Genomic DNA, 24,265 nt, shown 5'->3' with positions numbered 1-24,265 from the left:
TAGCTTTAGCTTATATTTATATTATAATAAAATAAGTATTTATATTATAGTTAATAATAATACTTATATACTATTTCTTAATAAAAGTAATTAGCTTATTTATAAAGTTTATTATTAAAACCTAGCTTTTTTTTACTTTTATTTTAATAATATTTAATAAGTATATATAATTTATTATACTTAGTTTAAATATTATAAAAAAGTAAATTTATATAGTATTATATTAATTATTATATACTAAAAGTTTATATTAAATAAATATCTTTATAAATATATAAAAAGGTATTAAAAAGTATTATTTAGCTATTATATAATAAGTAATTAACTTCTTTTTTTATTTATTTTTAATAAGTAATATATTATAAGTAAACTTAATAATTATATAATTATTTATAATTAGTAAGTTAATTTTATATTAATAAAGAAAATTTATATTTAAAAGTATATTAAATTTAAGATTCTTTTTTATCTAGGCTTTTATATAAAAATAAATAACTATTAGTATATTACCTTTTATACTTTATATATAAAAATTAAACTAAGCCTTTTAAATTATTATTAATATACTATTTATATAAGTTATAACCTTTAATTAATTAATTATAAAGTATATTATATTTATTAAAAACTTTTTTAATTAATTTTTATTAATAATAATATTTAAGTAGCTAGAGTTAATAATAATTATTATAGTTTTTACTTTTAAGTTAAATTATATTTTTATTATAATATAAAAGTATTATATAAGTAAAAGGTTATTAAATAGCTATACCTTAATAACTTATCTTAAAGTAAATATTAAATTAGTTTTATTTTAATAATTATACTTATTTAAGTATATATATATTATTAATTTAAATTAAAAAAAGAAAATTTAATTATATTTTTAGTATTTTTATTAATTTATAAATTTATATTTATTAAGTTATTAATATTTACTTAATTAAAATAATAAAATAATCTTTTATTAACCTAATAGTAAGTTAAATATTATAAATAAACTATATATATAATAAAACTTAATTTTATTTTTAATTACTTAATTCTTTTAATTAAATTATTTAAATTCCTTAATAATATAATATTCTTATACTTAAAGGTTTAATTTAATAGCCTTAGTATTTATATCTTTAATATTTATATAAATATTAATAAACTTTTTAATATTTATTATATATATACTTTTACTATTTAGCTTTAATTAATAATAATATTATTATTTATTATAAAATATTTATAATTTAATTTAAAACTTATTATTCTTTTAAAACTTTTTTTACTTAATATTAATATATTTTTAGCTATATTAAAATCCTTTTTATTTTTATTAATTAGCTAAGGCTTTTATATTAAAAAGTTAATTATATTTAAAGCTTTATTATTTACTTTATTATTATCTTTTTTATTATTATTTATTTATTTATTTATTATTTTATTTTTATTTATTAGCTAAATTATTATAATAAGCTTTATTATTAATTAAGTTATTAATAAAAAAGACTATTAAAAGTATAAATAAGTAATAGTCTTTAAGTATAATAATAAACTAAAAGACTATTTCTTTAGCTATTAATAAAGTATATTAAGCCTACTGCTTTTTATAAAAATATTTTAAATATTTATTTTTTATTATAAAAAAGTATAGTTTAAAAACTAATTTTTATAATACTAGTATAATATAAAGATATAGCTATATAAGCTATTAAGTAAGTATTATAAAACTTACTATTATAATAAGGTAAAAAAACTTTATTACTTATAATTAAATATTTATATTAGCTTAATAATTTTTATTTATATATTACTATTTATTTATTTAAGTAATAGTATTTATATAGTTAAGCTAGAATTATTTTTTATAAAATAGTAATTTAATTTTAAATAAATATTTTAATAGCTTTTTTTTATAAAGTATTAATATAGTACTTTATTAATAAAAAGCAAGGCTATATAAAAGTTAAGCTAGATTTATTTAAATATATAGTTAGTGCTTATTTATTATAGTATTATTTTAAATACTTTTATAAAATTAATTAATAAAATTTTATATAATAGTATTTTTATTAATAGTATTATTTATAATATTAAAGTTAAAATAGCTAATATATATAATCTTTTAATAATCTTTTATATTATTAGTTATTTTACTAACTTATTAAGTAATTATAAAGTATTTAAATAATTTATTAAATTATATATTAAAAAGTATAATTAATAAAAGAAAGGTTAAAAAGTAAAGAATATTACTATTTTTACTATTTTTAATAAAGGTATTTTTAATAATATTTTTAATAAAGGCATTTTTAGCTATATTTAGTAAAAAGAATAAAGTCTTAATTTACCTTTTTAAAAGATTTAAGTAAAGGTTTAGTATATAATATAATTAGCTATATATAAAAAGGTTAATTTATATATTTATAAATTAATATATTAAAAAAAAATAAAAAGATAAAAAAAAAAAGAAATAAAAAAAAAAGTAAAAAAAGGAAAAAAAATATTAATAATATAAATAAAATTAATAGCTTTTATAATTAAAATAATAATAATAGTTATTAATTATAAAAAGTAAAAGTATTAATTACTTATTTAATAAAAACTTTAATTATAAGTAAGTTAAAAAAAAGCAGGCTATTTAATTATATATTATTAAAAAAAAGGTTATTTTATTATATAAAAAAAAGTTTATTTATTTTTATAATAAAAAAAAAGTTTATTTATTTATATATTATTTAAAAGTTATACTTTTATAAAAAGAAGCTTATTTACTATATATAGGTTATTAGCTTAATATTAAAAAAAAAAGCTTAAAGTATAAAAGGCTAAATATTAAAAATTTTAAAAAAGATTTATTATATTTAAAATAAAGCTTTTAAAAGTTACTTATTATTATTAATAATAAATAAAGTAAAGGAATTTAGCTTTAAAATAATAGCTATTTACTTAATTAAGTAACTAAGATTTAAGTAAATTTAAAATAAAAGTAGTAGCTTTTATAATATAAGTAAGTAAAATAATATTATATTTAGTTAAAATATTAATATTTAAGTATTTAGTTTTTAAAAATAATAATATTTATTATAATATTTAAATTAGTTATTTAAAAATTATTTATAAATTTATTAAATTAAGTTAATAAAGGAAATAAAAAGAATAATAATTTTAGGCTTTTTAATATATTAATATATTTATTAATATAATATATTTATATAGCAGGTTAATTAAAAAAGAAAGTTTATAATAATAATAAGATATAGGATTATATATATAATTACTATTAAATAATAAGTATATAAATAGTAAAAAAGAGATAATATTTTTATTTATTATTATAAAAGACAGATAGGTTATATACCCTTATTTAACTAAGTAAGGCTAATAAGTAAGGCTCTTTTATTATTATTATTTTTATTATTTTTATTATTATCTTTACCTTAAGTTTAAAAAGTATAATTATAGTAATAATAATAAAAGAAAAAGCTAGTAATAGCTATAATAGCTAGTTTATAAAAAAATAAAGCTACTTTAATATTACTTTAGTTATAATAACTTTTACTTTTTATTATAATATTATTCTAATAATAATAATTACTAAAGCTTTATATTATATTTTAATTTAAGTATATAAAGAATTTTACTTAAGGTATAAGCTTAGCTAGTAGTATAAACTATTATAATTTAAATAAGAATTTACTATAATTTAAATAAAAAGACTTAAAATTAATTATATTTATTTTTAAACTTTTTATAAAAATATAGATTATTTACTTTTTTATATTTATTAATATATTATAAAGCTATAATATTTTTTTAATTAAAGTTATAAGTTTTTAATAATTAAATTATATTAATTTTATTTAATATTTATAATTCTTTTATATTAAGGTTTATAATAAAAGAAAATAACTAATTAATATTTTAATTTAGTTATTTAATATATTAAACTTTTAATAAAAGATATTAAAATATATATTAGCTTAATTATAACTTTTTATATAATCTTAATTTAGAAAATATAATATATATATATATTAATAACTATATATAAATAAAGTATATTAAGCTTTTTTTCTTTTTTATTTTTTAAATAAAAAAGTAGTTTTTTTAAAAAAATTTATTTTAAAAGAAAGTACTTATATTTAAGGTATATATATTAAGTAAAAAGTAAAATACTTTATATTATTATATATTTTTATTATATATTTATTAAGTATTTTAAGATATTAAATAGCTAAGTTAATATTAGCTAGCTACTTTTTATATATAATTATTCTCTCTTATATAATAAAACCTTAAGTTTTCTTTTATTAATAAATATAATTTAATTAATAATTATTATAATATAAAGAGAAATATATATTATAAGCCTAATGCTTACTAAAGGCATTTATAAGAGCCTAAGTAAAGCTACTGCTAATACCCTTAACTAAGCTATTACTACTACTTATAGCCCTTAAAGCCCTTAATAAAGCTACTACTACTTAAGGCTATTAATAAAGCTACTGCTACTACTTAAAGCCCTTAAAGCCCTTAACTAAGCTGCTGCTACTTAAAGCCCTTAAAGCCCTTAACTAAGCTGCTGCTACTTAAAGCTATTTAAAAAAGCTACTGCTAATGCCTTTAGCTACTACTACTACTAGGCTTATATACTTATATAACTAGGATAGGTAGCTTAAAGCATTTTTATTAATACTTTATTATAAAGTACTCTATATTACCTCTTTAGTGGGATTGGAGTTGCAGAAGCTATTGTCTCTACACCTAGATATATCTCTTCAGGTCCTTGCTGTAAATCCTCTCTTCTAATATCCACCCCTAGAAGGCTCCTGAGAATAACAAGGCATCCTGTCTTGCTTATAACCTCATTGGATTCCTTACAAATTTCAGAAGCCACGCACTCAACGCAGCCTTGTTGGCAACAGCATTCCTCCACTCTTTTCAAAGCACGCTCCAGCAGATGGTCGATGTGATCAAAAGCCTTAGTGCTGACGCCGGAACCATTGGCACCTCCCTTGGCGTCATAGAATGTGAGTCGAGCCGGCCGCTTCCTCTTTGTCTCCTTTTTGGCAAACTCTTTAAGAGCAACCTTGCATTCCGTTCGTACATCTCCTGGGAGACTGATGACGAACGCGGGTAGTAAGCTCATGATGACATGTTCCGCTGCGTGTATCGCCGCCGCCGCATTCAGCTGTAGATCTCGTAGCAGCTCAAGCACCTGTGCTGGTATGTCTAGCCACATGCCTTTGCTGTACCGGATAACGGGTGGGTTGTCTACTTGTACCGCGTCGATGATTCGCCCCTTTTTGTCTACCTTGAAGAATCCAAACACGTTCTGTTGGATCTTGATGCCCCCATAGTAAGCGTGACAGGACGACCCAGAAATCGTACGAATGGCCTCGATTTCCACAGGATCAATATCGGTAAAGTCTCGCGACATCGTGGTCCATTCAACGTTGACCCTCTCGACTTTGGCCATGCTTTGGTCTGGGAGAAAATCGCGGATAAGATACGTGTTGCCCTGATGGAGGAATATGGCACCGTCGTAGATGGTAAAAGTCGCCCTCGACGCCTCGAGCTCCTCCAGAACCTCGTTTCTTCCATTCGTGATATCAATGATTGCAAAGTGGTCATCTTCTGCGTCTCGGATGGCGATATATTGGGCTGGGTTTGGGCGAAAGCGGTCGTGGCAGTGAAAGAATCCCGCGTCGTCTTTGACCAACCGCTCCCGACAAATCTGAGGCAGATCTTGGCCAAAAAATTGCATATCTTCCTCTTGCCGAATAGGCATTTCGTATGCTGCGCATTGAATATGACCCTCGCGAATGAGCATATCGTCCAAGTCCACACGCAACTCACAGTTGGGTTTTGAGAAAAGCTCGTCGGGGTTGTTCATGTAATGCTGGTCAGTGGGAAAGCTATCGCCTACGAGAATCGACAGTGAATCCTTGGTTCGCCGTCCTGCTCTCCCACTTTGCTGCCGTAGATTCGCGATTGTGTAAGGGAAACCCCATGTGAGGACACAATCGAGACTGCCGATATCAATCCCGAGCTCAAGCGCCGTAGTCGCCACGATACCGAGCAACTTGCCTTGGAACATTTCGGTCTCGATTTTTCGGCGGTCTCGGGCCGTATATCCGCCCCTATAGCCCATGACGAGATTGGTGCATTCTGGACGACCAAGTTCATGTAACTCCTGCTTTATGGCGTTGGTCAACGCCTCGCATTGTGCGCGAACTCTGCAGAAAGCAATGATCCTGACGCCCCTGAGCAGGAGAGCGCAAAATAGACGAGCACATTCAAACTTGGCGCTGCCACGTCCGCTCGCGGGATCCCCAGGTTCCTTGAATGGTGTGTTCCAGCAAAGAAACTCTTTTCTGCCGGATGGCGAGCCGTCGTAATCGATCAAACATACATCCGACACACCAAATATCAACTTGAAGTGCTCCTCAGGATTGGCCACCGTGGCAGAGCAGGAAATAAACTGAACGTGCCGATTTCCTACTGCAGCGCATATCCGTCGCAGTCTTCGCATGATGAAGGCAACGTGGGATCCGAGCTGGCCATTGTAGTAATGAAGCTCATCAACTGGGAATGTTAGTCAATGAGGTAATTCGCCCGGTCAGTGAACGAACTCACCAACGACAAACTTGAGGTTCTTGAGAAACGTCCTCCACCTCTGCTCCTGAGGGAGAATAGTGAGGTGAAGCATATCGGGGTTTGTAAAAATGATTCTTGCTTCTTCTCGAATGGCATCTCGAAGGTTCAAGGGGGTATCTCCGTCAAAAGTTTCTACCAAGACATGCTCAAGGCTTGGCATGTAGGTCAAGATATCGCGGAGACTGCGTTTTTGGTCCTGAGCCAGTGCCTTGGTTGGGAAGATATACAAGGCCCTTGATTCCAAATCCTGCTCCAAGGCATGTAACACGGGTAATTGATAGACGAGTGATTTCCCAGAGCTGGTTGAGGTGGATATCACGATATTTTGCCCTTCGTGTAGCCTATTCAGAGCCTCTGCTTGATGCGTGTAAAACTGAGTGATTCGTTTAGCGTTATATAGAGCATTCACCAGATCCTGGGAAAGTAGAAAGTTGAGACTCCCATAGGCCGGACTCTGTGGCTCGAATACTCTGTGACCATCAGGCACAATTTGGCCGGAGTACCATGAGCTTTCTTTGATGAGATTCACAATCTCTGATATACTCTGTCGCTCCTGAGGAATGACATCCGGAATAGTACTCGCCGTGCGCCTGAGTGCAACGTCATCGTTCACCGTCAATTTTGGGATGAAAAATTGGGCTTTCTCAAGAAGGACTCTGTCTGGATCCTCGCTGTCGACCAAGCACTTGCTGAGAAAGTCGTTGATGGCATTGGCAAACTTCTGGTTGCGCCGCTCAATCAGCTGCGTCATCTGTTTTTGGCCGTATACTGGCATTTTTAGCTTCTCTTTCCTGAGCTTTTGGGTTGGCCGCGTCGCTTCTCCCGTCGCTTTATCCGCCACTTGTCGCTTCAGATCTCCGTCAATGAACTCCAGGTACAAAACCTGGCGCCCGTTCATGGCAGCCTTGTCGTTCGCATCATCGCCCAGGCGCTCGTTCCCAGTCAACCCGCCAACGGAAGCATCGTGAGCCGGCGTCTGGGACATGGAAGACTGTGACGACTTGAAGACATCATCCCTCTGTGCCCCTCTCACGTTGAGCTGTAGCATAAGCTCATTGACGTACTCGAACTTCAAAGCTTCAGGACGGAGAGCAACCATTTGAGCGACATCCTGGACAGTCAGCTCTTTCTTGATGTGCGACTCGACAGCGGGTCGGAGGGTCTCAAACGTCGTCAAGACATGCTTGCGCGTGGAGCAGAAGGTGTAGACCAGGTTCAATGCTCGATGCGCTCTCTCGAGGGCTTGCAGACTGTCGGTCCAAGGAATAGATGACGGAACAGAACTATCTGAGCCATCTATCTGATCATGCTGCTTTTGACTGCTCTCTCGCCGTTTTTTCCTGGGTCTTTTCTCCGGAACGGTGGTTGGGATAGCTTGCCGACCATCTTCGCCTCCCGGGGGATCCTCCTCATGGACGCGCTTCCGTAAATCCTGGCGTCCCAACTCGCTCCCCGCCGGGGCAGTTTCTGTATTGTTGTCCATAGCTAGGACAAGGGAATGCTTCGCGACTCCAGGGTCCTCAGCCGACGAATCCTATTATTCATGCCATTGGATTGAAGGGTCCAGGCAAGATCTGCGTGCATGCAGGGCTGTGACAGAAGTTGAGACAGACACGGACCATTCAACTTGATCGACACCAGTCTTGTTTCAAGGGCACCGGGTCAATACCCTATGCACGAGAACGAGGAATTCCAGCAGACTGAGATCTGATCTGCGGCGTAAGCAGTGTATGTATGCGGTTCGCGATCTAGCAAGTCTGGACGCTGGAGGTAGATCTAGGAATCGCGAAACTAACGCATGATCACGTGTTCCACCACCAGCAACGCAACTCGCAGCTCGTTTACTCAGATGCTGCATCTTGTTGAACATGCGGATACTCGGTATTTTGACTATGATGGTCTCTATTTGAAGAACATATTCCTTGCCTAGATGGCAGTGGCATTACTACATACTATATTGGGCGCTTCGTCCCAAGTGACATGTCTAGAGTATTCCAGAAGTACTTTACACAGGTGCCTGACCGTCGTCTCCCCATCAATTCCTGTTCTATGCAACGCTGAGTCACATGAAACGTACCTAAGCTTGCATCGTGACGATGATGCGGGTTTGCCAGGCCATAGCGTGGATGGGAAGTCTGGACCTGCGCGTTGCTGTGCCTATTCCTAGGCAGCATAGCTATGGGCATGGCCAAGCGCGGCTTGAATCACCCACACCCACACTCGTCGTTGTATCAACAGTCCGTCGTTGGACCCTTTGAGCCTCAGCGTCTCTTGACGGGCTCTAGTTGCCTCGGAGTTCTTTCTGAATGCTGTTGACTTCACTTAGGAAGCTCTTGGCGCTTGCTGCTGACATCTATCGGGCAGAGACCTGTTAGCAGGGGGCTAAGGGATGAGAGAATCCGCCAGTATGATGACTACCCAGCCAAGACTTACTCTCATAGTGATGCTCACAGGCTTCGCCGGTTCGCCCTCAAATGCCGTAAACACGATCGCGACAGTCTTCAGCGATGCCTTTTCCTGGAACGTCATCGCAGGGAGGATGGCTGTGTTGAGAATCACACGATGTGTCTGGTCTTGGCGCATGAGAAGACGAACCACCTTATGTCCTTGCGCCTTGGTATCATCCCCCTCGCCAGCTTCAAGGCCGGATGCATCAAAGGAGCCAGGAATAGGTGCTCCAGTTTCATCAAACTCGATACAGGCTTCCGGAACATTGATTTTCAGCATGCCGCCACCTCGTTCCTTCCAGCCGGCGTCTTTGTCGTGGTAAAACATTTTCGCCCTGACGGATAGCAGAGTGGCTTCGCCTGCCTCACCATCGTCAACTTCGACTGTGACACGATGCCGAGTTAGCAATCCTGCATCAAAAGAAGAGCCGAATAAGGCCACCCGTATATAATCATAGCTGTCGCATGGAATACCGTCTCACCCTTGTGTAGTTTGAACCGCTTCTTCTCCTCTGGTTCCCTTTCAGGCGAAGCGGCTCGCTCCTGTTCGTCTGATTCGGATTCGCCATCGCGGTCGGCGTCTTCATCATCCTCATCATCCACATCGCTCTCCGGAGCCCCAAAAGGCTTTGCAGGCTTTTCACTTTGAAGAGGTCTGGCCGAGGGCGACGCAAAGCTACTAAGGCTTTTACCGGCCGAAAAGGGAGACCCGAGGGTGGCGCCGCCGAATCCTGAAGAAAGGCTGGCGAATGGTGAAGCACTGTTGGCACTTCCGAAGGTCAACTTTGGCATGGAGGCAGACGACGCGGGCTGTGATGCTGGCGCACCCAAACTGGGGGTTGATGAAAGGGCGGAGGAGCCAATTGAAGGAGAAAAAATGCTGCTCTGGGCCGTGCTCAGGCTCGCGAAGGGGGATGATCCGGCAGCGAGCTTGCCAAATCCTGAAGCCGAAAACGCAGCGGACGACGTTTGGGGCATAGGCTTTGCTGGAGAGGTCTTGGTGTCTGCCGCATCTTCGGTGACGGGTTGCGTGTCCGCCGCTGAGGAGTTCTTTGTCTGCTCATTAGATAGGGCCGACACACAGTGAACGGGTAGCATGGAATGGGGGGGCATCACAAACCGAGACCACTCTTGATGAGTCCTCCTCACGATGCCTTTTCTTCTCTGGCTCTAACCGGGAAGCGCGATCTCTGGTTGATTCAGTGGATGTAACGCTGTTGGCGTCGTTTTGCTCCACGTCTATGCTTCCGTCCAGCTGGTCGTGTGCGCGCTTCTTCTTCGGAGAGGGCATCTGTTCCTTGAGTCTCTCGTCGGCGCTGTCGGATGCATGCTCGGCGGGGGTCTCGGGACGTGCCGCATCGTCGTCGACAGGCCGGGAGGCGAGATGGCCAGCGGCAGCAGGAGGGTCCGATATGGACGACTGTTTCAGTTCCCGGCGAGCGGCGCGCGTCTCGGCATCCTCGCCTGCTTCTGGGTAGCCTCGCTCGTCCTTGGGGCTCGCCGGTGCTTGCGAGCTGTCGGCCATGTTGCGTGCAAGGCTGGCTTGGTAGAAGGTGGATTGTGTCGATCGCGCAAGATGAGGCTGGAGGATGTCGGACTGTCCAGTACTGTATGTAGATCTGCGGCCTGGATTAACACAGCGACGGCTGCTCGCGCATAACCGCGCGACCCTGAGCAGCGGACCAAGTCAAGGACGGCGAAATATGGCTGAGGAGGAGCAGAAGAGCACAGGACCAGTCGAAACAAGGGCACAGGCTCGCACGATGACCACTGTTTGCCTTTGCTCGTCTGCGTGGTGCTTGTCGCGCTGCAGCAATTTTGTGCCGATAGTTGGAGGTGGTCAACTTCAGCTGGCCAAGCGCCCAATCACAGACATGGGTCCTGGCAGTAGCACGAGTATTATCTTCTGGATCCCAGAGCACAGGCTTGGGAACGCAGGACAACTGAAGGGAGCTCGAGGTACTCGGACAGTACCGTAGCACATTACAAGCCGGCACGAAGCACGGAAAGGGCACGATTGCTACTAACATCTACTTCCCCACCGTCCCGCCGAAGGGAGAAGAGGGGTAGCAATTAAACGGCCGGGCAGACACTCAGGTTCGCATCGAGGTGCCTTGCATACGGTATAGGTACTATATCTGCTCCTATATCACTACGTGTTTCCTACCTTACCTATATATCAGCCATTATATGGCGATATCTCCCCTATTCAGTACGGACTGTTTCCGAAAATGGGTCTTTACAAGCACAAGCACCAACATGAAACCTTGTCTACCTGGTAGTAGTAGTTTGTGGTAATAGCTTGTGATAGTATAGCCAGAGTAGGAATCTCCAGTGCCTGGGCCACATGGTAACAGTAAGCCATTGACCAGCCTGCGAAGAGTCAAACCTGGCACCAGTCTAGCTAGCAGGATACTACTGAGTTCGTATACTTGCATGCTTGGACATAAGCTAGCTGCACTGCGTAGGTACACTGAATAAATGAATACGGGAGGTTTCTGTATGTCGTTGCTTGGTATAAGGTTTATGGAGTAGGCTGGTCGCATGCATGCAATTGATTGCGCATATCAATCGCCCGAATCTACCAAAAGCACTCATGTCTCTCAAGAGGCCGCTCTATTCTTAGATGATGCTTTTCATTCATTACACGTATCCCCTCGCGTTACAAAGGCAGAACTTGGCACGGCACCGCCCAAAGACGTCGCATACGGCGGCTCTTAGCTGATGAAGCAAAGACATCCTAGCCCCAGGTAAAACACAAGAAGAGGATAAACGGCAATGGCCACACGGTTCTTGACCACTCCGCTACCGCCGAGGATGCTGACGCCAGCAGCAAGGGACCACGCAATGAGGCAAAGATAGACCGGTATCCGTGCGATCCAGTGAAGCCTGAGGGCTGACAGGAGAGCGGCAATTACTAACGGAAACAACGTGTAGCCAATAATGCAAATGCTTTGGGCAAAAGAGCTGTGGCTGTTTGTTAGCAAGGCGACTGCTGCTGGACGTAGAATGGCGTATGGCTCTCGCGTTCTGTTGACTTACATGTTGCCGCCCAAGAGCTTGATTTGAAGAGTGACAATCGCCTCACCCAGCCATATGGTCGCAAAGACGCCGCTAAAGACGGCATCTTTCTGATCAGCTCGGGCCGTGAAGCTGAGCAGCAGGCTGAGCAGCAAGCAGAAGATCAGAGGCCCCCATAGATCCCAGTCTCTGAGTCCAGGGCTCATGTTGCTCTGCAGCAGAGCCTCGGCATCTATGACCCGGCTGGCAAGACCGGTGAGCTCCTCTCTTGTGCCCGTGAGGCCGGCGCCGCGAATGTTGGAGTATGCACCGCGGAGACCGCCTTCAGAATCGAACATGGTACCACCCAAAAGGTATCGCGGGTACAGCACTTCCTTGAGCTTGTCCCACACAGCCAATAGGTCGCGGCGTAGCGTCTCCCATACGGTTTCATCAATGGTGTTCTGAGGTGCCCTTCGGTCGTCTCCAGGTATGCGCGCGGTGAGAAAGCCCTGGTCCAGCGGTCCCGACGCCGACGCCCCAGAGGCAATGGTGTTGGTGAGCGGCTGCCGAGACGCCTGCGGAGCGAGAGGGTCGTCGAAGTCGTTGAGGTCCGCTGCATCTGGTGCATCAGCTTCGCGCTCACGTTCACAGGAGCTCGGAAATGGTTCCTACCATCATCTGGATCAATCAGATCGTCGTCCTCCAGCGAGGCGCGGCGGTATTGGCCCCTAGCACTTGACATTGGGATTGTAGGCGACTGGGGAGAGGGCTTCGAATGATGCGCTACTGTCGCGAGATGCTTCCAGAGCTCGGTGATTGAGGGGTCTTGTCTTCCAAAGAGGGTAACTTTAGTAGGTAGGTAGTAGTAGAAAGTATTGTCACGAGAAGCTGCCGTCGTCAGAGGTGATGGACAGTGGGGCGAGAAGCTGTCGACGTGGAGCTTATGGGCCGCGGTTGCGTAGCGTTGGCGCGAGGTACACGCAGTGCCGAGATGTGAGAGGCGGTACTTCGTACAAAGGCAGCACTTGACACAGACAGCGCGTGAAGACGTTTATTCTGATTTATGAGCATTACAATGAGCGGGTTAGATCGGCAATGGCAGCGATGCACACGATAGAGCACAAGATACGATGGTAAACTCAATAAATCATTGAATTACATACCTTACTAGTAGCCGTACTGATACACCCGTCCAGGGAAAAAGTTAACGAGGTTAATGATCCTCTTTCGCAGCATAATATCCCAAACTCCCCAGACCATACATTATCAAGTCAGCAAGTGCCTATTTTGCTTCCTTTCCAAGCTCTCCAACTCCAAGGCCTCCCAGAATATCAGCACCCGTGGTGGCTCCCAGGGCCAATCAACCCGGCCCTGCAAGACTCAAAGAGACCTCTATGCTTCAAATGTCTTGACCTGACTGCTGCTGCTCGGTGGCAACATCGACTGACCCTCCAGAACGGGTTGGAACCCCAGCTTCTCGCCGTCCATATTGATGTCCTGGGCCATTCGCGCACCCTGAACTCCGCCTACTTCAGCCGCCGCATTCAACGTGTCTTGAATGGCCTGAACCTGTCTCTTGAAGGCCAGTCTGTCCAAGAATAGCTGCTGCCTGCCACGTTCCAGTTCTCTTCGCTCCTCTCGCAGCAGTTCTTCCATCTCATCAAAGTACTTGAGCTTCATTTGGAGCTTTTGGAGCATTACGTTGGAGGCCGCTGCAACCAGTCTCGTCATCTCTCGCTCTTCATGTGATGCGAACACGGCTCCGCGAGCACCGATAGATGCCAAGGGAATGGACGCAAGCGATGTCTTGGTGGTCGATGTTGTCGTAGTAGTCGTGGTCGTGACTGTCTGTCGGAAATCCACATCCATGGATTCTGCCTTGTCGACCTCGTTGTCCTTCTTCTCCCCCGCCGCGGTGTTGCTTGCCTTGTCCGCACCGTCAAGCTGCTTTCGCAGGTTGCGCTTGAGCTCATCTGCTGACTTGTTTGCCGCGGCAGCAGTGCTGGCTGGGTCTGCCAGGCTTGCCAGGAAGCCCACGACGGACATGACAGGGTTGTCTACCTGGCTGAAAGGCAGGTGGCCGTGCTGACTGCCCAGCATGGATAAGCCCGTAGGATTGTTCACAGGCGCCTCCGAATCAAGGTACTTCTCTTCAATGTCCAACTGGAGGAACTGCAGCACACATTCTTCCCTCGTTCGAGTACCGACGTGATCCGCAATCTCTCCCCAGTCGTCATCGAACCGCTCGAGGCCTTCGAGAAGGCGTAGGATTTCGGCGTCGGTCCACGGTGCATCTCGGTCGAGGACGGATGTGTACGTCGGGTTTTCCACTTTGGAGTACATGCTGGAACTGTGGTTCGCAGGCAACCGGCCCTCGGTGAAGCAGTTGGGGCAGAGATCGAACTTCGCTTTACCCCTGGCATCCGACTGGGAGCTGTGGTAGTATATCCTAGTGCAATCGTTACCGCACTGGTGACAGTTGACCTTGGCCACTGGGACCTTGGCGGCTTCTTCGATGGAAGCGTCATCGCCATTCCGTTGGCTTTCTGACTTTGTGATGGGCGTCCCTTTAGCACTGGCCTCATAGATGTTGCGACCGATCCCCAAGTTCAGATCACCCTTGCTGGGGACTGAAGCATTAGCCTTTTCATCGGTGTCGCGATTCTTCTTGCCTTCCAAAACCACAGGGTCTGCAGCAGGCTGCCAGGGCTGAAGTCCCCGCGGTGTGTCACATATAATCTTGAAGTGCCCTGTGAACGGCGGACCAACATGCGACGGTCGCTGATCGGCATCAACCTATTGAAGAGTGTCAGCGGCGTGCGTGTGACAGAAGGCTCCGTCATATGCTGAGAATATACCTGGTAGTTGATTAGGCCCCATTGTTCGAGGAACGCATGAACGCGCATGATGGCGCAAACGTCGCCGGCAAGATTGCGACGGCAGGCTGTCATCGTCAGATATTCAACCGGGTTCAGTCGATACGTGTTGATCATGAAATCGCGATAGTCTTTGTAGACAGCCGGAGTCTTGCTTCGATTGCGGTTGTTGAAGAATTCCGCCATCGCTTTGCGCTCGATGTCGTGGATGCTGTTCATGTCGAACCAGGTACTGTAGCTCGGCAGCACGATCGCATGCGTCTGAGAGATGAGATGATCCCTGGCGGCCGATTCAAAGGCCTCCTTCGATTTGGTTTCTACCCCGCCGTTTGAGGCTGTGGCGGCATCGTTTGAGCCAGCAGGAAGTCCTGGCTTCTCCTCAGACACATCGCCCATCTCTTCATCGAGACGGCCGGCAGTGTTGGGCGCAGCCGAGTCGCTCGGCACATCGCTTGCGTCCACCGCCGCGCCAGCTGCAGGGCTTTCGCCGCCCTGAGTGATCGGCTCTGCGCTTGAGGATTCTTCAGACATATGCACGTCTGTCGGCATCGTTAGACAAGTATAATCCATTGGAAGCCAATTGGTGATGGCTGACCTTGAGAATCTTGGCTTTTGACATTGGATTGCGACGGTGGCTGCGAGAGGGCAGGGTTGGCCGCCGGCGATGCCGCGGCTCCCGGAGAGTCAAATGCTGTAGAGTCATCCATTGCTACGCGTCTCGATTGAATAAGTTCGAAAAGAGGATTGGAGACGGAGATCCGGCCTGACGGGATGACGCGCAGCAAAGGTTGGAGGAGTTGGCTTGGTGTCTGTATTTTTAACGCGACAGGCAACGCCAGTAGCGAGTTGGCACAGTACGGAGTATAAGAAAAGGCAGAGGACACGGTAAGAAGTCCTGATTGGGTAATAACCTAATGCCCATCCCAGATTAGTCATGAAATTAGCTCCTTGATTCTTCTCTTACATTTACTATTCAGTTCTTATACGATAAAAATCGATATACTGTGAAACAAGTAGTATCGAATCAATATCTTTCTTTGTCAAGAGCTTCAGTGTTTGATAATTTTCTTCTTTTACTGACTATAATTCTCTAAGTACCTCAAGCGGTGATGCGATTGTTGAGCGACGACCTATCTAATCATGATACACCTTCATGTGATAAGTACGACCCTCTTTCTGCGTGTTGCATGGGTAAGGCAGGTGGTACTGTGCATGATAGTGTGACTAAGCGCGTCCCTGGTTCGTGCTCCAAGATGCACCACCTCCAAGTGGATGCAAGCTGTAATGACAGCATACCTGTCCCTGGTGCAACTTTGGGAGGAAGCTGTCTTGCTGTCCTTGGCTTGCGTCTTGTTTCTTGCCATAGACGAGGCCGACTCCGTGGACACAGCCTTCTAACAGTCCTTTTCCTGCGAATGTTCTGATCACAGCGAGACCTCAATTGGCAAATAGCCAATGCATTGCGAAGATGGCGCCCCCTTCACCTGTGCGCAGCGGCGTGCCTCCTGCCTCGCCGTCACTCCACCATGAAATCCCGAGGATGCAATACCGAAGCCGTCCTGTGTCCGTGGCCGTGGATCCTGTTTCACTGGTCATCTCCGAATGCATAGCCATCACGTCGGCGATTCAAAAGCATGCGCGCTCTTCGCACTTCTCCGTGTCTGCCATACTTGGCGGAAACCCCAATACGATACAGTTCGGATCCCCTAAACCACGGGAACGAGGTGTTGGAGGAGGGCCCTTTAGGGACAGTGACCACGATGAAGTGGCCAGCAGCCGCTGGAGCTTTCAGGGGCAGAGGGCAAAGGGCTTGCAGGATAGCCCCATGATCACAGGCTTCAGCAACCTTCGCCACGAGATCACCGGAGTTCAGAGTGTGTACCTAGTTCAGCTTGTCACTTGCTGTAAGCTAATGATACGTAGATATTCATTCATTCGATGCCCTGACGCTACTGGCACCCTTTCTCTTTGTGATCCAGGAGAAGGGAACTGCAGCACCGATTACGATCTTGGCTCTGGGCGCATTGAGGAAATTCTTGGCCTATGGATTCATATCTCCCGAATCCCCGCGATTTGCACTGGCTATGCAATCACTCTCGGCTGCTGTTACGCACTGTCAATTCGATATCAGTGATTCAGCGCAGGGCGAAGTCGTGCTGCTCATGATCCTCAACTTGATGGAGGATATGATGTCTGGACCGGGTGGCTACATATTAAGCGACGAGAGCGTTTGCGACATGATGGGACGTGGATTGGCTATATGCTCTCAACCTAGATTCTCGCCTGTCCTGCGGAGGACTGCCGAAGCTGTTCTGGTCCGGATGTGCCAGATCATATTCGAGGATATCAAACATATCGAGGTCGAGGCTGGCGATGATTCTTCGGTCATGGACCAGCTGGCTGACCAACACATGGAAAATGTCAAGATGGACACGACCGCCGGCAGTGCTGTTGCAGAGCCCATAGTGCCCGCAACTACTCGAGACGGTTCTCCTCTGGGAGGTCCTCACAGCGGCGACGTTGAGAAGGCGGAGGAGGAACGCGGTGACGCTGAGAAGGCTGACGAGGGACCTCTCTCCAACCCCGACAACGAAGACAATGCGGAAAGCGACACAGAGTCCCTGGATCTCCGGCCCTACTCGCTGCCATCCGTCAGAGAGCTGTTCCGAGTTCTGGTCAACTTCCTGGATCCCAATGATCGCCATCATACAGACACAATGAGAGTGGTGGCTTTGAGGATCATACATGTGGCATTAGAAGTGTCCGGCTCATTCATCGCCCGTCACCCTGCTTTGGCAACCATTGCCAAGGATCAGCTCTGCTGCTATCTTTTCCAGCTTGTGCGGTCTGATAACATGGCCATTCTGCAAGAATCGCTAACGGTTACCGGCACTCTGCTTGCGACCTGCAGGGGCGTCCTCAAACTCCAGCAGGAACTTTACTTATCCTATCTAGTAGCGTGCCTTCACCCAACGATTCCTATCCCTCGCGAACCTGGAATCGATCCATCGTTGTACGCTGGCATACCAGAGACACCGAAGCTGGTCAAGCCGCCACCGTCACAGACCAACAGCGGACGGGCAACTCCTGTTCCTGTCAAGGACCGACAAAAACTTGGCTTGGAGGGAGGAGCGCGCAAGCCCGACGCTAGGCAGGCCATGGTGGAGGCCCTCGGCGTTCTTTCGAGGATGCCAACATTTGCTACTGAGTTGTTTGTCAACTATGACTGTGACGAAGACAGGTCGGACCTGTGTGAAGACGTCATTGGGCTACTTGCGCGCAACGCCTTGCCGGACTCAGCTACATGGAGTACTACAAGCGTGCCGCCCCTCTGCCTGGATGCACTCCTTCGATTCATCCAGTTCATGGCTGAGAGGTTGAATGATGAGCCTGTATACGAAAACTGTCCGGACCCTGAAGAGCTGAGAGAGAAGAGACGAAGAAAACGAAAGATCATCATCGGGACGAGCAAGTTCAACGAGAAGCCAAAGTTGGGGTTGAGCTATCTGGAAGCAAACAACATTATTACCGACATCAACGATCCCGTTTCGGTGGCCAAGTTTCTGAAAGGCACATCCCGGATATCAAAGGCCGTGCTGGGAGATTTCTTATCCAAAAAGGGGAATGAAGCCATCTTGGCGGCCTTCATGGATCTGTTTGATTTTTCCGGCAAACGAATTGACCAAGCCTTGAGGCTGCTGCTGGAGTCATTCCGGCTGCCTGGTGAAGCGCCCCTAATTGCGTCGGTAGTCGAGTCATTCTCGGAGAAGTACTGTGACTGCAACACGCTGTCCGAAGAGGTGGCAAACAAGGACGCTGTTTTCATCTTGACATATGCCATCATCATCCTGAACACTGACCAACACAACCCGAATGTGAAGGACATCAAGAGGATGACGCTCAACGACTTCTCTAGAAACTTGCGAGGGCAGAACAATGGTAAAGATTTCTCGCCCGAGTATTTAAGAGACATCTACGAGACTATCAAATCGAACGAAATCATCTTGCCAGATGAGCATGATAACCAGCACGCTTTCGATTACGCCTGGCGAGAGCTTCTCCTCAAATCCGAGACGGCTGGCAACCTCTTTGCCTGCGACACCAATCTCTATGATGGCGACATGTTTGCTGCAACCTGGAAGCCGGTCGTCGCAGCTCTGTCGTATGTCTTCATGTCTGCTACCGACGATGCCGTTTTCGCCAGGATTGTTACCGGGTTCGATGAGTGCGCTCGCATTGCAACCAAATATGGCAATGTCGAAGCACTTGATCAGATTGTTTACTGCCTCAGTCGCATCACCACATTGGCTACTCGCGTGCCGTTCAACACATCTCTGAATACCGAGGTACAAGTTGGCGACGGCAGTGTCATGGTCAGTGAGCTGGCTGTGAAACTAGGCAGAGACTTCCGTGCGCAGCTCGCAGTTCTTGTGCTATTCCGGGTTGTCAATGGCAGCGAAGCTCTTATTCAAAATGGGTGGAAACATGTCAGTATTCGATCGGAATATCTGCATTGTCACGTCAAGCTAACTCTGCAAAGATTATTCAGATATGGGTTCATCTCTTTTTGAATTCCCTAGCACCTCCGTTATCCTCAACTGATCTCCCAACTCTACCAATCCCAGCCATTCCCCTACAGACTCCCTCACAAGTCATCGATAGGGCAGCTAGGTCTAACGATGTTGGGTTTTTCTCCGCATTCACATCATACATCTCCAGCTATGCCGCGGACGATCCTCCAGAGCCGTCGGACGAGGAACTCGAAAGTACATTATGTACTGTTGACTGCATCAATTCCTGTCATATTGACAAAGTCTTGAACAATATCTCGTGAGTTTCATTGAAGGCTTTTCTTCTCTTCTGTGTTATAACTGGCCATCCTGTAAAACCGTTTGTCCAACTTTTGCTAACTCAATGTAGCAAATTGCCCCTAGCACGCATCGACATATTGATCCAGGCATTGCTGGAACAACTGCCGGAGAGTGACCACTCGGCTGTCATCGGGGTAAAACAAGATAATGTGACGGTTGTACCCCCTAATGGGCCGAGCCCGTCAACGGGCCTACCGAGTTACGACCCTAGCACTCCCTTTATCCTTGAGCTTTGTACTGTCTTGACCATTCGAGATGGTGCATCCTCTCCAACTACGGCAAAGCAAGTCCTCGATGCTATTCATGGCGTTTTGCGTGACCACAGCCAGTGGCACGGTATTACCGTCTCGCGGGCGGCGTTTTATGGTCTTATGATTTTGAAATCAGGCTATGTATGTCATCCTACGTATACCGAAGTGTTGCCTCTGCCTAACTTGGAACGAAAGGACCATGATTTCGTCAACGTTCCCATCTTCCTCCATACCATCTCCAGCTTACCGCAGGACCTGCTGCTAAAGACAGCGGATATCATACTGTCTGGTCTGTCGATCTGCACGCGGGACCCCGGGCCTCTAAGGAGCGAGATGATGACCTCTCCTGATTTCTGGGTCATCTTACGAGTGGTGGCGGGAGACGCCAATGCCGCGGCTCAAATCTTCGACATTCTAGAGAGAAGCACTACTGGGACGCCCCCGGCGATTATGGCCGACAACTACGAGGCAGCGATTTCACTCCTGAATCATTTCGCATCAGCGGCCGATCCTCTTGCTACCCGCGATTCCAAGTCGCCCGAAGCAACGAGGAAGAAGGTGTAAGTCTGCGACCCATATCCTTGGAGCAGATTTTCAACTAACACATCGGACAGTGATGCCCAGGTAACAGCAAGAGGCTGCCAGGCGGTCAATACCTTGTACGGCATGACGGCTCGGATCCCACAGCTTATGCAGCAGTCTCATCTAGAGAGTAGCGAGGGTGCGTCTTCCATGGCCAGTTTCTCACTGTATGGCTTGATATGCTAACATGTTTCATCAGCGTGGTCGGCCTATTGGTTGCCCATCCTGCAAGCACTGACGACGCAGTGCACCAATTCCTGTCGCGATGTTCGGCAGCTGGCATTCTCTGCCCTGCAACGGACTCTGCTATCACCCGAGCTCACCTGCAGCGATCCAAAGGAATGGACAGCAATATTCAGCAAAGTCTTGTTTCCGTTGATCTTCAGACTTCTGAAGCCGGAAGTCTACTCATCCGATCGGGATGGAATGAGCGAAATGCGCGTTCAAGTGGCATCCCTCCTCTGCAAAGTCTTCTTGCAGTACATGGTGCTTCTGACTGAGTGGGATGGCATGCTGGACCTGTGGATCAAGATTATTGAGATCATGGATCGCCTGATGAACAGTGGACAAGGTGACAGTTTGGTAAGTTCCTCCCCCTTTCCGCCTTTGCCTTTGCCGATGAACGCTTGTGGCGTGTCGAGAACCCGTTGGACGAGCTAACCTCTCTATTTTGCAGGCGGAAGCGGTACGAGAAAATCTGAAAAATGTTGTTCTGTTCATGGCCACGAGTGGCTATCTGGTATCTCCTGACAAAGACCCATCCAGAAAAAAGCTCTGGGATGAGACGTGGGAGAGAGTCAATAGGTTCTTGCCAGACTTGCGGAATGAGATTCTGGGTGAAGAGGCCCCCGAGCCTATTGAGGCCAAAGACGGCGGCGAAGAGAAGCAATAGACGGACATTTCTTGGCTAGAATACTGGTATATCTATGCTGACACTCTGTATAACTTGTAATGATATTGGTGACAAGGTCCATGTAGCCTTGACATACTATTTTGTGTCGTAACTCATTCGTTCTAATCTATATATATTATGTATACTAAATTGACGCAGATGGCGAGAAGATTGAACAGACAGGTAACGAGACGGAAGAATGAGATGGGGGTCTCTACGACTCCGTCTGCGCTCGAGTTTCCTTTCAACCTCCTTCCATGAGATTCATCTAATGCTCCCAGTACATCTTTTCCCCTTTATTTTTTAACCCGTATTATCCTTTTCAAAGATTGCAGCACTTGTCCAAAGAACCATGCCTTTCCACACCAACGCAGTGTTTGCGCTTCTCAGTTCATTCAGAGATATGATCAGTTCGTTGTAATAGCGCTCATTAGTTTTTGGCCCTCCGAGAACGAACTGAAGAGCCATTAGGAGCAGCATCGCGGTGACCGTTGGCAGCATCCACGAAGGCGCCAGAGGCCGAAGCCGCCGCCTTTGAAGCCTCGCGCAGCGACTTCTTGCCGCCAGTCTTGCTTCCCTTGTTTGCATACGTCGCAAAATAAAAGGAGATGAAGAGGACGAGGTACGAGCTGAGAATGACGATGCCGGAATAGGCGGCAAACTCCTTGCCGGCGCAGCTCCCCCAGTTGGGCATCCACGGCCAGTAGGTGGACGCAAAGTACGTGTAAGACGCAAAGTAGACGAAGCCGAGGTCGATGACGAACTGGATGATTTGCAGGCGAGTCACCCACTCCTTCCACCAGATGCGCACGCCGCGAGCGCTCTGGAAGTAGTACCAGTACATGACGACGTGGACGAGGAGGTTGAGGGTGATGGGAACCCATTGGACGGATGTGCTGCCGATCAGCTGCGTATAGCAAAGCAGTGCGGTTGCGCCGTGGTGATAGCAGTGAAGGAATGTCAGGGGCTTCTTCTTGAGGAAGAGGAAAACCGTGTCCAAGAGCTCGAGATACTTGGTGAGATAGGTCATCTATGATGATGGTTAGCACCACCAAGTCACAGCCCTTCCTTCGATACAACCAGCAGAAAGAAAGAAAAAAAAAAAAACATACATAATACAGCACGATAAGCGGCTGCGTCCATCCACCGTTAGCATCGCAAACGGCAAAGAGAATCCCACGCCGAGCAATCGTAGGCAGCAACTGCTCAATGAACAGCGCCAGAAGCGCCGCGCTGACAGCCGTGAGGACGAAATTGTGTATCAGAAAGAGCGTCTTGAGCTTGAACGGCTCCCGGTTCCGCATCAGCTCGCGGCCACCAAAGATGACGAGGTAGTAGATGGCGACAAAGATGGACGTGTCCCTCAGCGTGGACATGGGTGTCTTGCCGACGACAAAGTCGAACTCCTCGGCCGGATAGCCGGCCACATATTCAAACGCCTTGCTGAAGAGCGGCCACAGGTGGATGCCGAAGGGCCTGTCGATGGTGGGAAGAGGCAGTGAGCTCGCCATGGCTGCAAAATCACCAGCACCGGAACGCCAATTGGGCGAGGAAGAAGAAGATGAAAGAAAGAAAGAAAGAAAGACGAACGAGAACCGCAAGAACCGCGAGAGAAAGAAGAGAAGCAAAGGGAAGAGAAAAAGACAGACCCAGACAGAAGAAGAAAACAAGTGGTGCCAGGTAAGACAAAACGCCTCCCACAAGAGCCTCGACGCCGAGTGGCTGCAAGCAGGGCGATCCGGATGGGCAAGGTGGCTTTGCCAGCCCCGGCGGTACCGAGTACTCCGGAGAAGAGGGAATACTAGGTAGGTACGCAGCAGGACAATGGCCAGGAGCTAGTCCAGAGTACATGCGGCTGGGGAGTTTCTTCAACGGAGCTCCCGGAGCCCCTCCCGCTAAAATTTGCGGAGCGCGCCGGTGATCCGATTTTCTAGTATCAGAGGCTCGAACCTTGTTTACAAGAGTATGTAACTTGAGGTGTAAGGGAAGTGGATGGTGGATGAGATGGACAAGGTATCAGTGAAACGACGATGGAAACATTGTGTCACAAGAGCATGTTTAAAAGAAACACAATTGCTTGCTTGCTTGCATTATCAGTCATTATGTATCAATATCGCGGCCTTGCTACTATCCCCCCTGCCCTGCCCTGCCCTGCCCTCTCTCACATAGTACCTTACATACACTCGTACATACACACATATATCATATAGCCTAGATACTTCTTACCTATACCCGCCAAACGATCGGCCTCCTTCTGCTCGGCCCTCCTCCGCAATCTTGCCGCTGACCTTCCGGCGCTCATACGCAGCTGACGAATTCGGCCAGTAGTCGTTTCCAGACGACACCTTGCGGCCACCGCCGAGTGCGCCCTGGGCCGCCGCCGTATCTTCCTCGCCGCTGGAATGCTTCGTGTCAAAGTGGCTGTCAAGCTGGATCGAGCTGTCGCGATACCGTTGGGACCGCATGTTCGGCTGGTCCTCGCCGTCGTCAATGTCGCGGCTCAACCAGCTGGACGGCTCCGCGTCCGAGACGGTGTCGTACTGGGCGTCGAAATCGATCTGGCCACGACGAGTGTTCAGGGGCCTCGGCAGGATAGGGTTCGACGTCAGGGGCTTAGGGTGCGCCGCGTCCAGTCGGCCCTTCTTTCGGAGAATGTCGCCCAGCGTGCTCTCCTCCTCGTCCTCCGAGT

At 44.9% G+C, this 24,265-nt stretch overlaps 5 protein-coding genes across 5 annotated transcripts; 1 reads left to right on the top strand and 4 right to left on the bottom strand.

Annotated features, from left to right (window-relative positions):
- Window positions 1-4,711: 4,711 nt before the first annotated feature.
- BBK36DRAFT_1176423 (P-loop containing nucleoside triphosphate hydrolase protein) lies at window positions 4,712-10,626 on the bottom strand (the record flags this gene model as incomplete). Its single annotated transcript, XM_024896021.1, has 5 exons — window positions 4,712-6,582; window positions 6,634-8,188; window positions 9,088-9,485; window positions 9,584-10,141; window positions 10,182-10,626. The coding sequence occupies 5 exons, from the start codon at window positions 10,624-10,626 to the stop codon at window positions 4,712-4,714; spliced, it is 4,827 nt and encodes a 1,608-aa protein (XP_024754361.1).
- A 1,192-nt stretch (window positions 10,627-11,818) lies between these two features.
- On the bottom strand, window positions 11,819-12,846 carry BBK36DRAFT_1155818 (Yip1-domain-containing protein; the record flags this gene model as incomplete). The annotated part of the gene is made up of 3 exons (XM_024893867.1): window positions 11,819-12,068; window positions 12,144-12,717; window positions 12,777-12,846. 3 exons carry the CDS (start codon window positions 12,844-12,846, stop codon window positions 11,819-11,821), a joined length of 894 nt encoding a protein of 297 aa, XP_024754360.1.
- A 435-nt stretch (window positions 12,847-13,281) lies between these two features.
- Window positions 13,282-15,777, bottom strand: BBK36DRAFT_167733 (chromatin remodelling factor-like protein). Its single transcript, XM_024897791.1, has 4 exons — window positions 15,576-15,777; window positions 14,963-15,519; window positions 13,489-14,900; window positions 13,282-13,435 (listed from the first exon to the last, which is right to left on the bottom strand). Exons 1-3 carry the CDS (start codon window positions 15,685-15,687, stop codon window positions 13,497-13,499), a joined length of 2,073 nt encoding a protein of 690 aa, XP_024754359.1. The 5' UTR covers window positions 15,688-15,777; the 3' UTR covers window positions 13,282-13,435; window positions 13,489-13,496.
- A 671-nt stretch (window positions 15,778-16,448) lies between these two features.
- On the top strand, window positions 16,449-21,576 carry BBK36DRAFT_1176405 (guanine nucleotide exchange factor; the record flags this gene model as incomplete). Its single annotated transcript, XM_024896020.1, has 8 exons — window positions 16,449-16,854; window positions 16,904-19,467; window positions 19,521-19,810; window positions 19,901-20,243; window positions 20,298-20,662; window positions 20,717-20,823; window positions 20,884-21,266; window positions 21,361-21,576. 8 exons carry the CDS (start codon window positions 16,449-16,451, stop codon window positions 21,574-21,576), a joined length of 4,674 nt encoding a protein of 1,557 aa, XP_024754358.1.
- Window positions 21,577-22,006: 430 nt separating this feature from the next.
- Window positions 22,007-23,087, bottom strand: BBK36DRAFT_1176404 (fatty acid elongase-like protein; the record flags this gene model as incomplete). Its single annotated transcript, XM_024896019.1, has 2 exons — window positions 22,007-22,606; window positions 22,689-23,087. 2 exons carry the CDS (start codon window positions 23,085-23,087, stop codon window positions 22,007-22,009), a joined length of 999 nt encoding a protein of 332 aa, XP_024754357.1.
- Window positions 23,088-24,265: the final 1,178 nt, after the last annotated feature.

Source organism: Trichoderma citrinoviride (assembly GCF_003025115.1).
Source record: "Trichoderma citrinoviride strain TUCIM 6016 unplaced genomic scaffold BBK36scaffold_1, whole genome shotgun sequence".
In the NCBI taxonomy this organism is placed as follows: domain Eukaryota; kingdom Fungi; phylum Ascomycota; class Sordariomycetes; order Hypocreales; family Hypocreaceae; genus Trichoderma; species Trichoderma citrinoviride.
Note: the sequence above shows the minus strand (reverse complement) of the source record. Positions and strands in the feature narration are given on the sequence as shown.

Excerpts from the sequence above, each read along its gene's own strand:
- BBK36DRAFT_167733 (XM_024897791.1), bottom strand. The coding sequence starts at position 15,687 with ATGGATGACTCTACAGCATTTGACTCTCCGGGAGCCGCGGCATCGCCG. Across the intron at positions 15,520-15,575 it reads CAAAAGCCAAGATTCTCAAG|ACGTGCATATGTCTGAAGAA; the intron begins GTCAGCCATCAC and ends CGATGCCGACAG. Across the intron at positions 14,901-14,962 it reads GGGGCCTAATCAACTACCAG|GTTGATGCCGATCAGCGACC; the intron begins GTATATTCTCAG and ends ACTCTTCAATAG.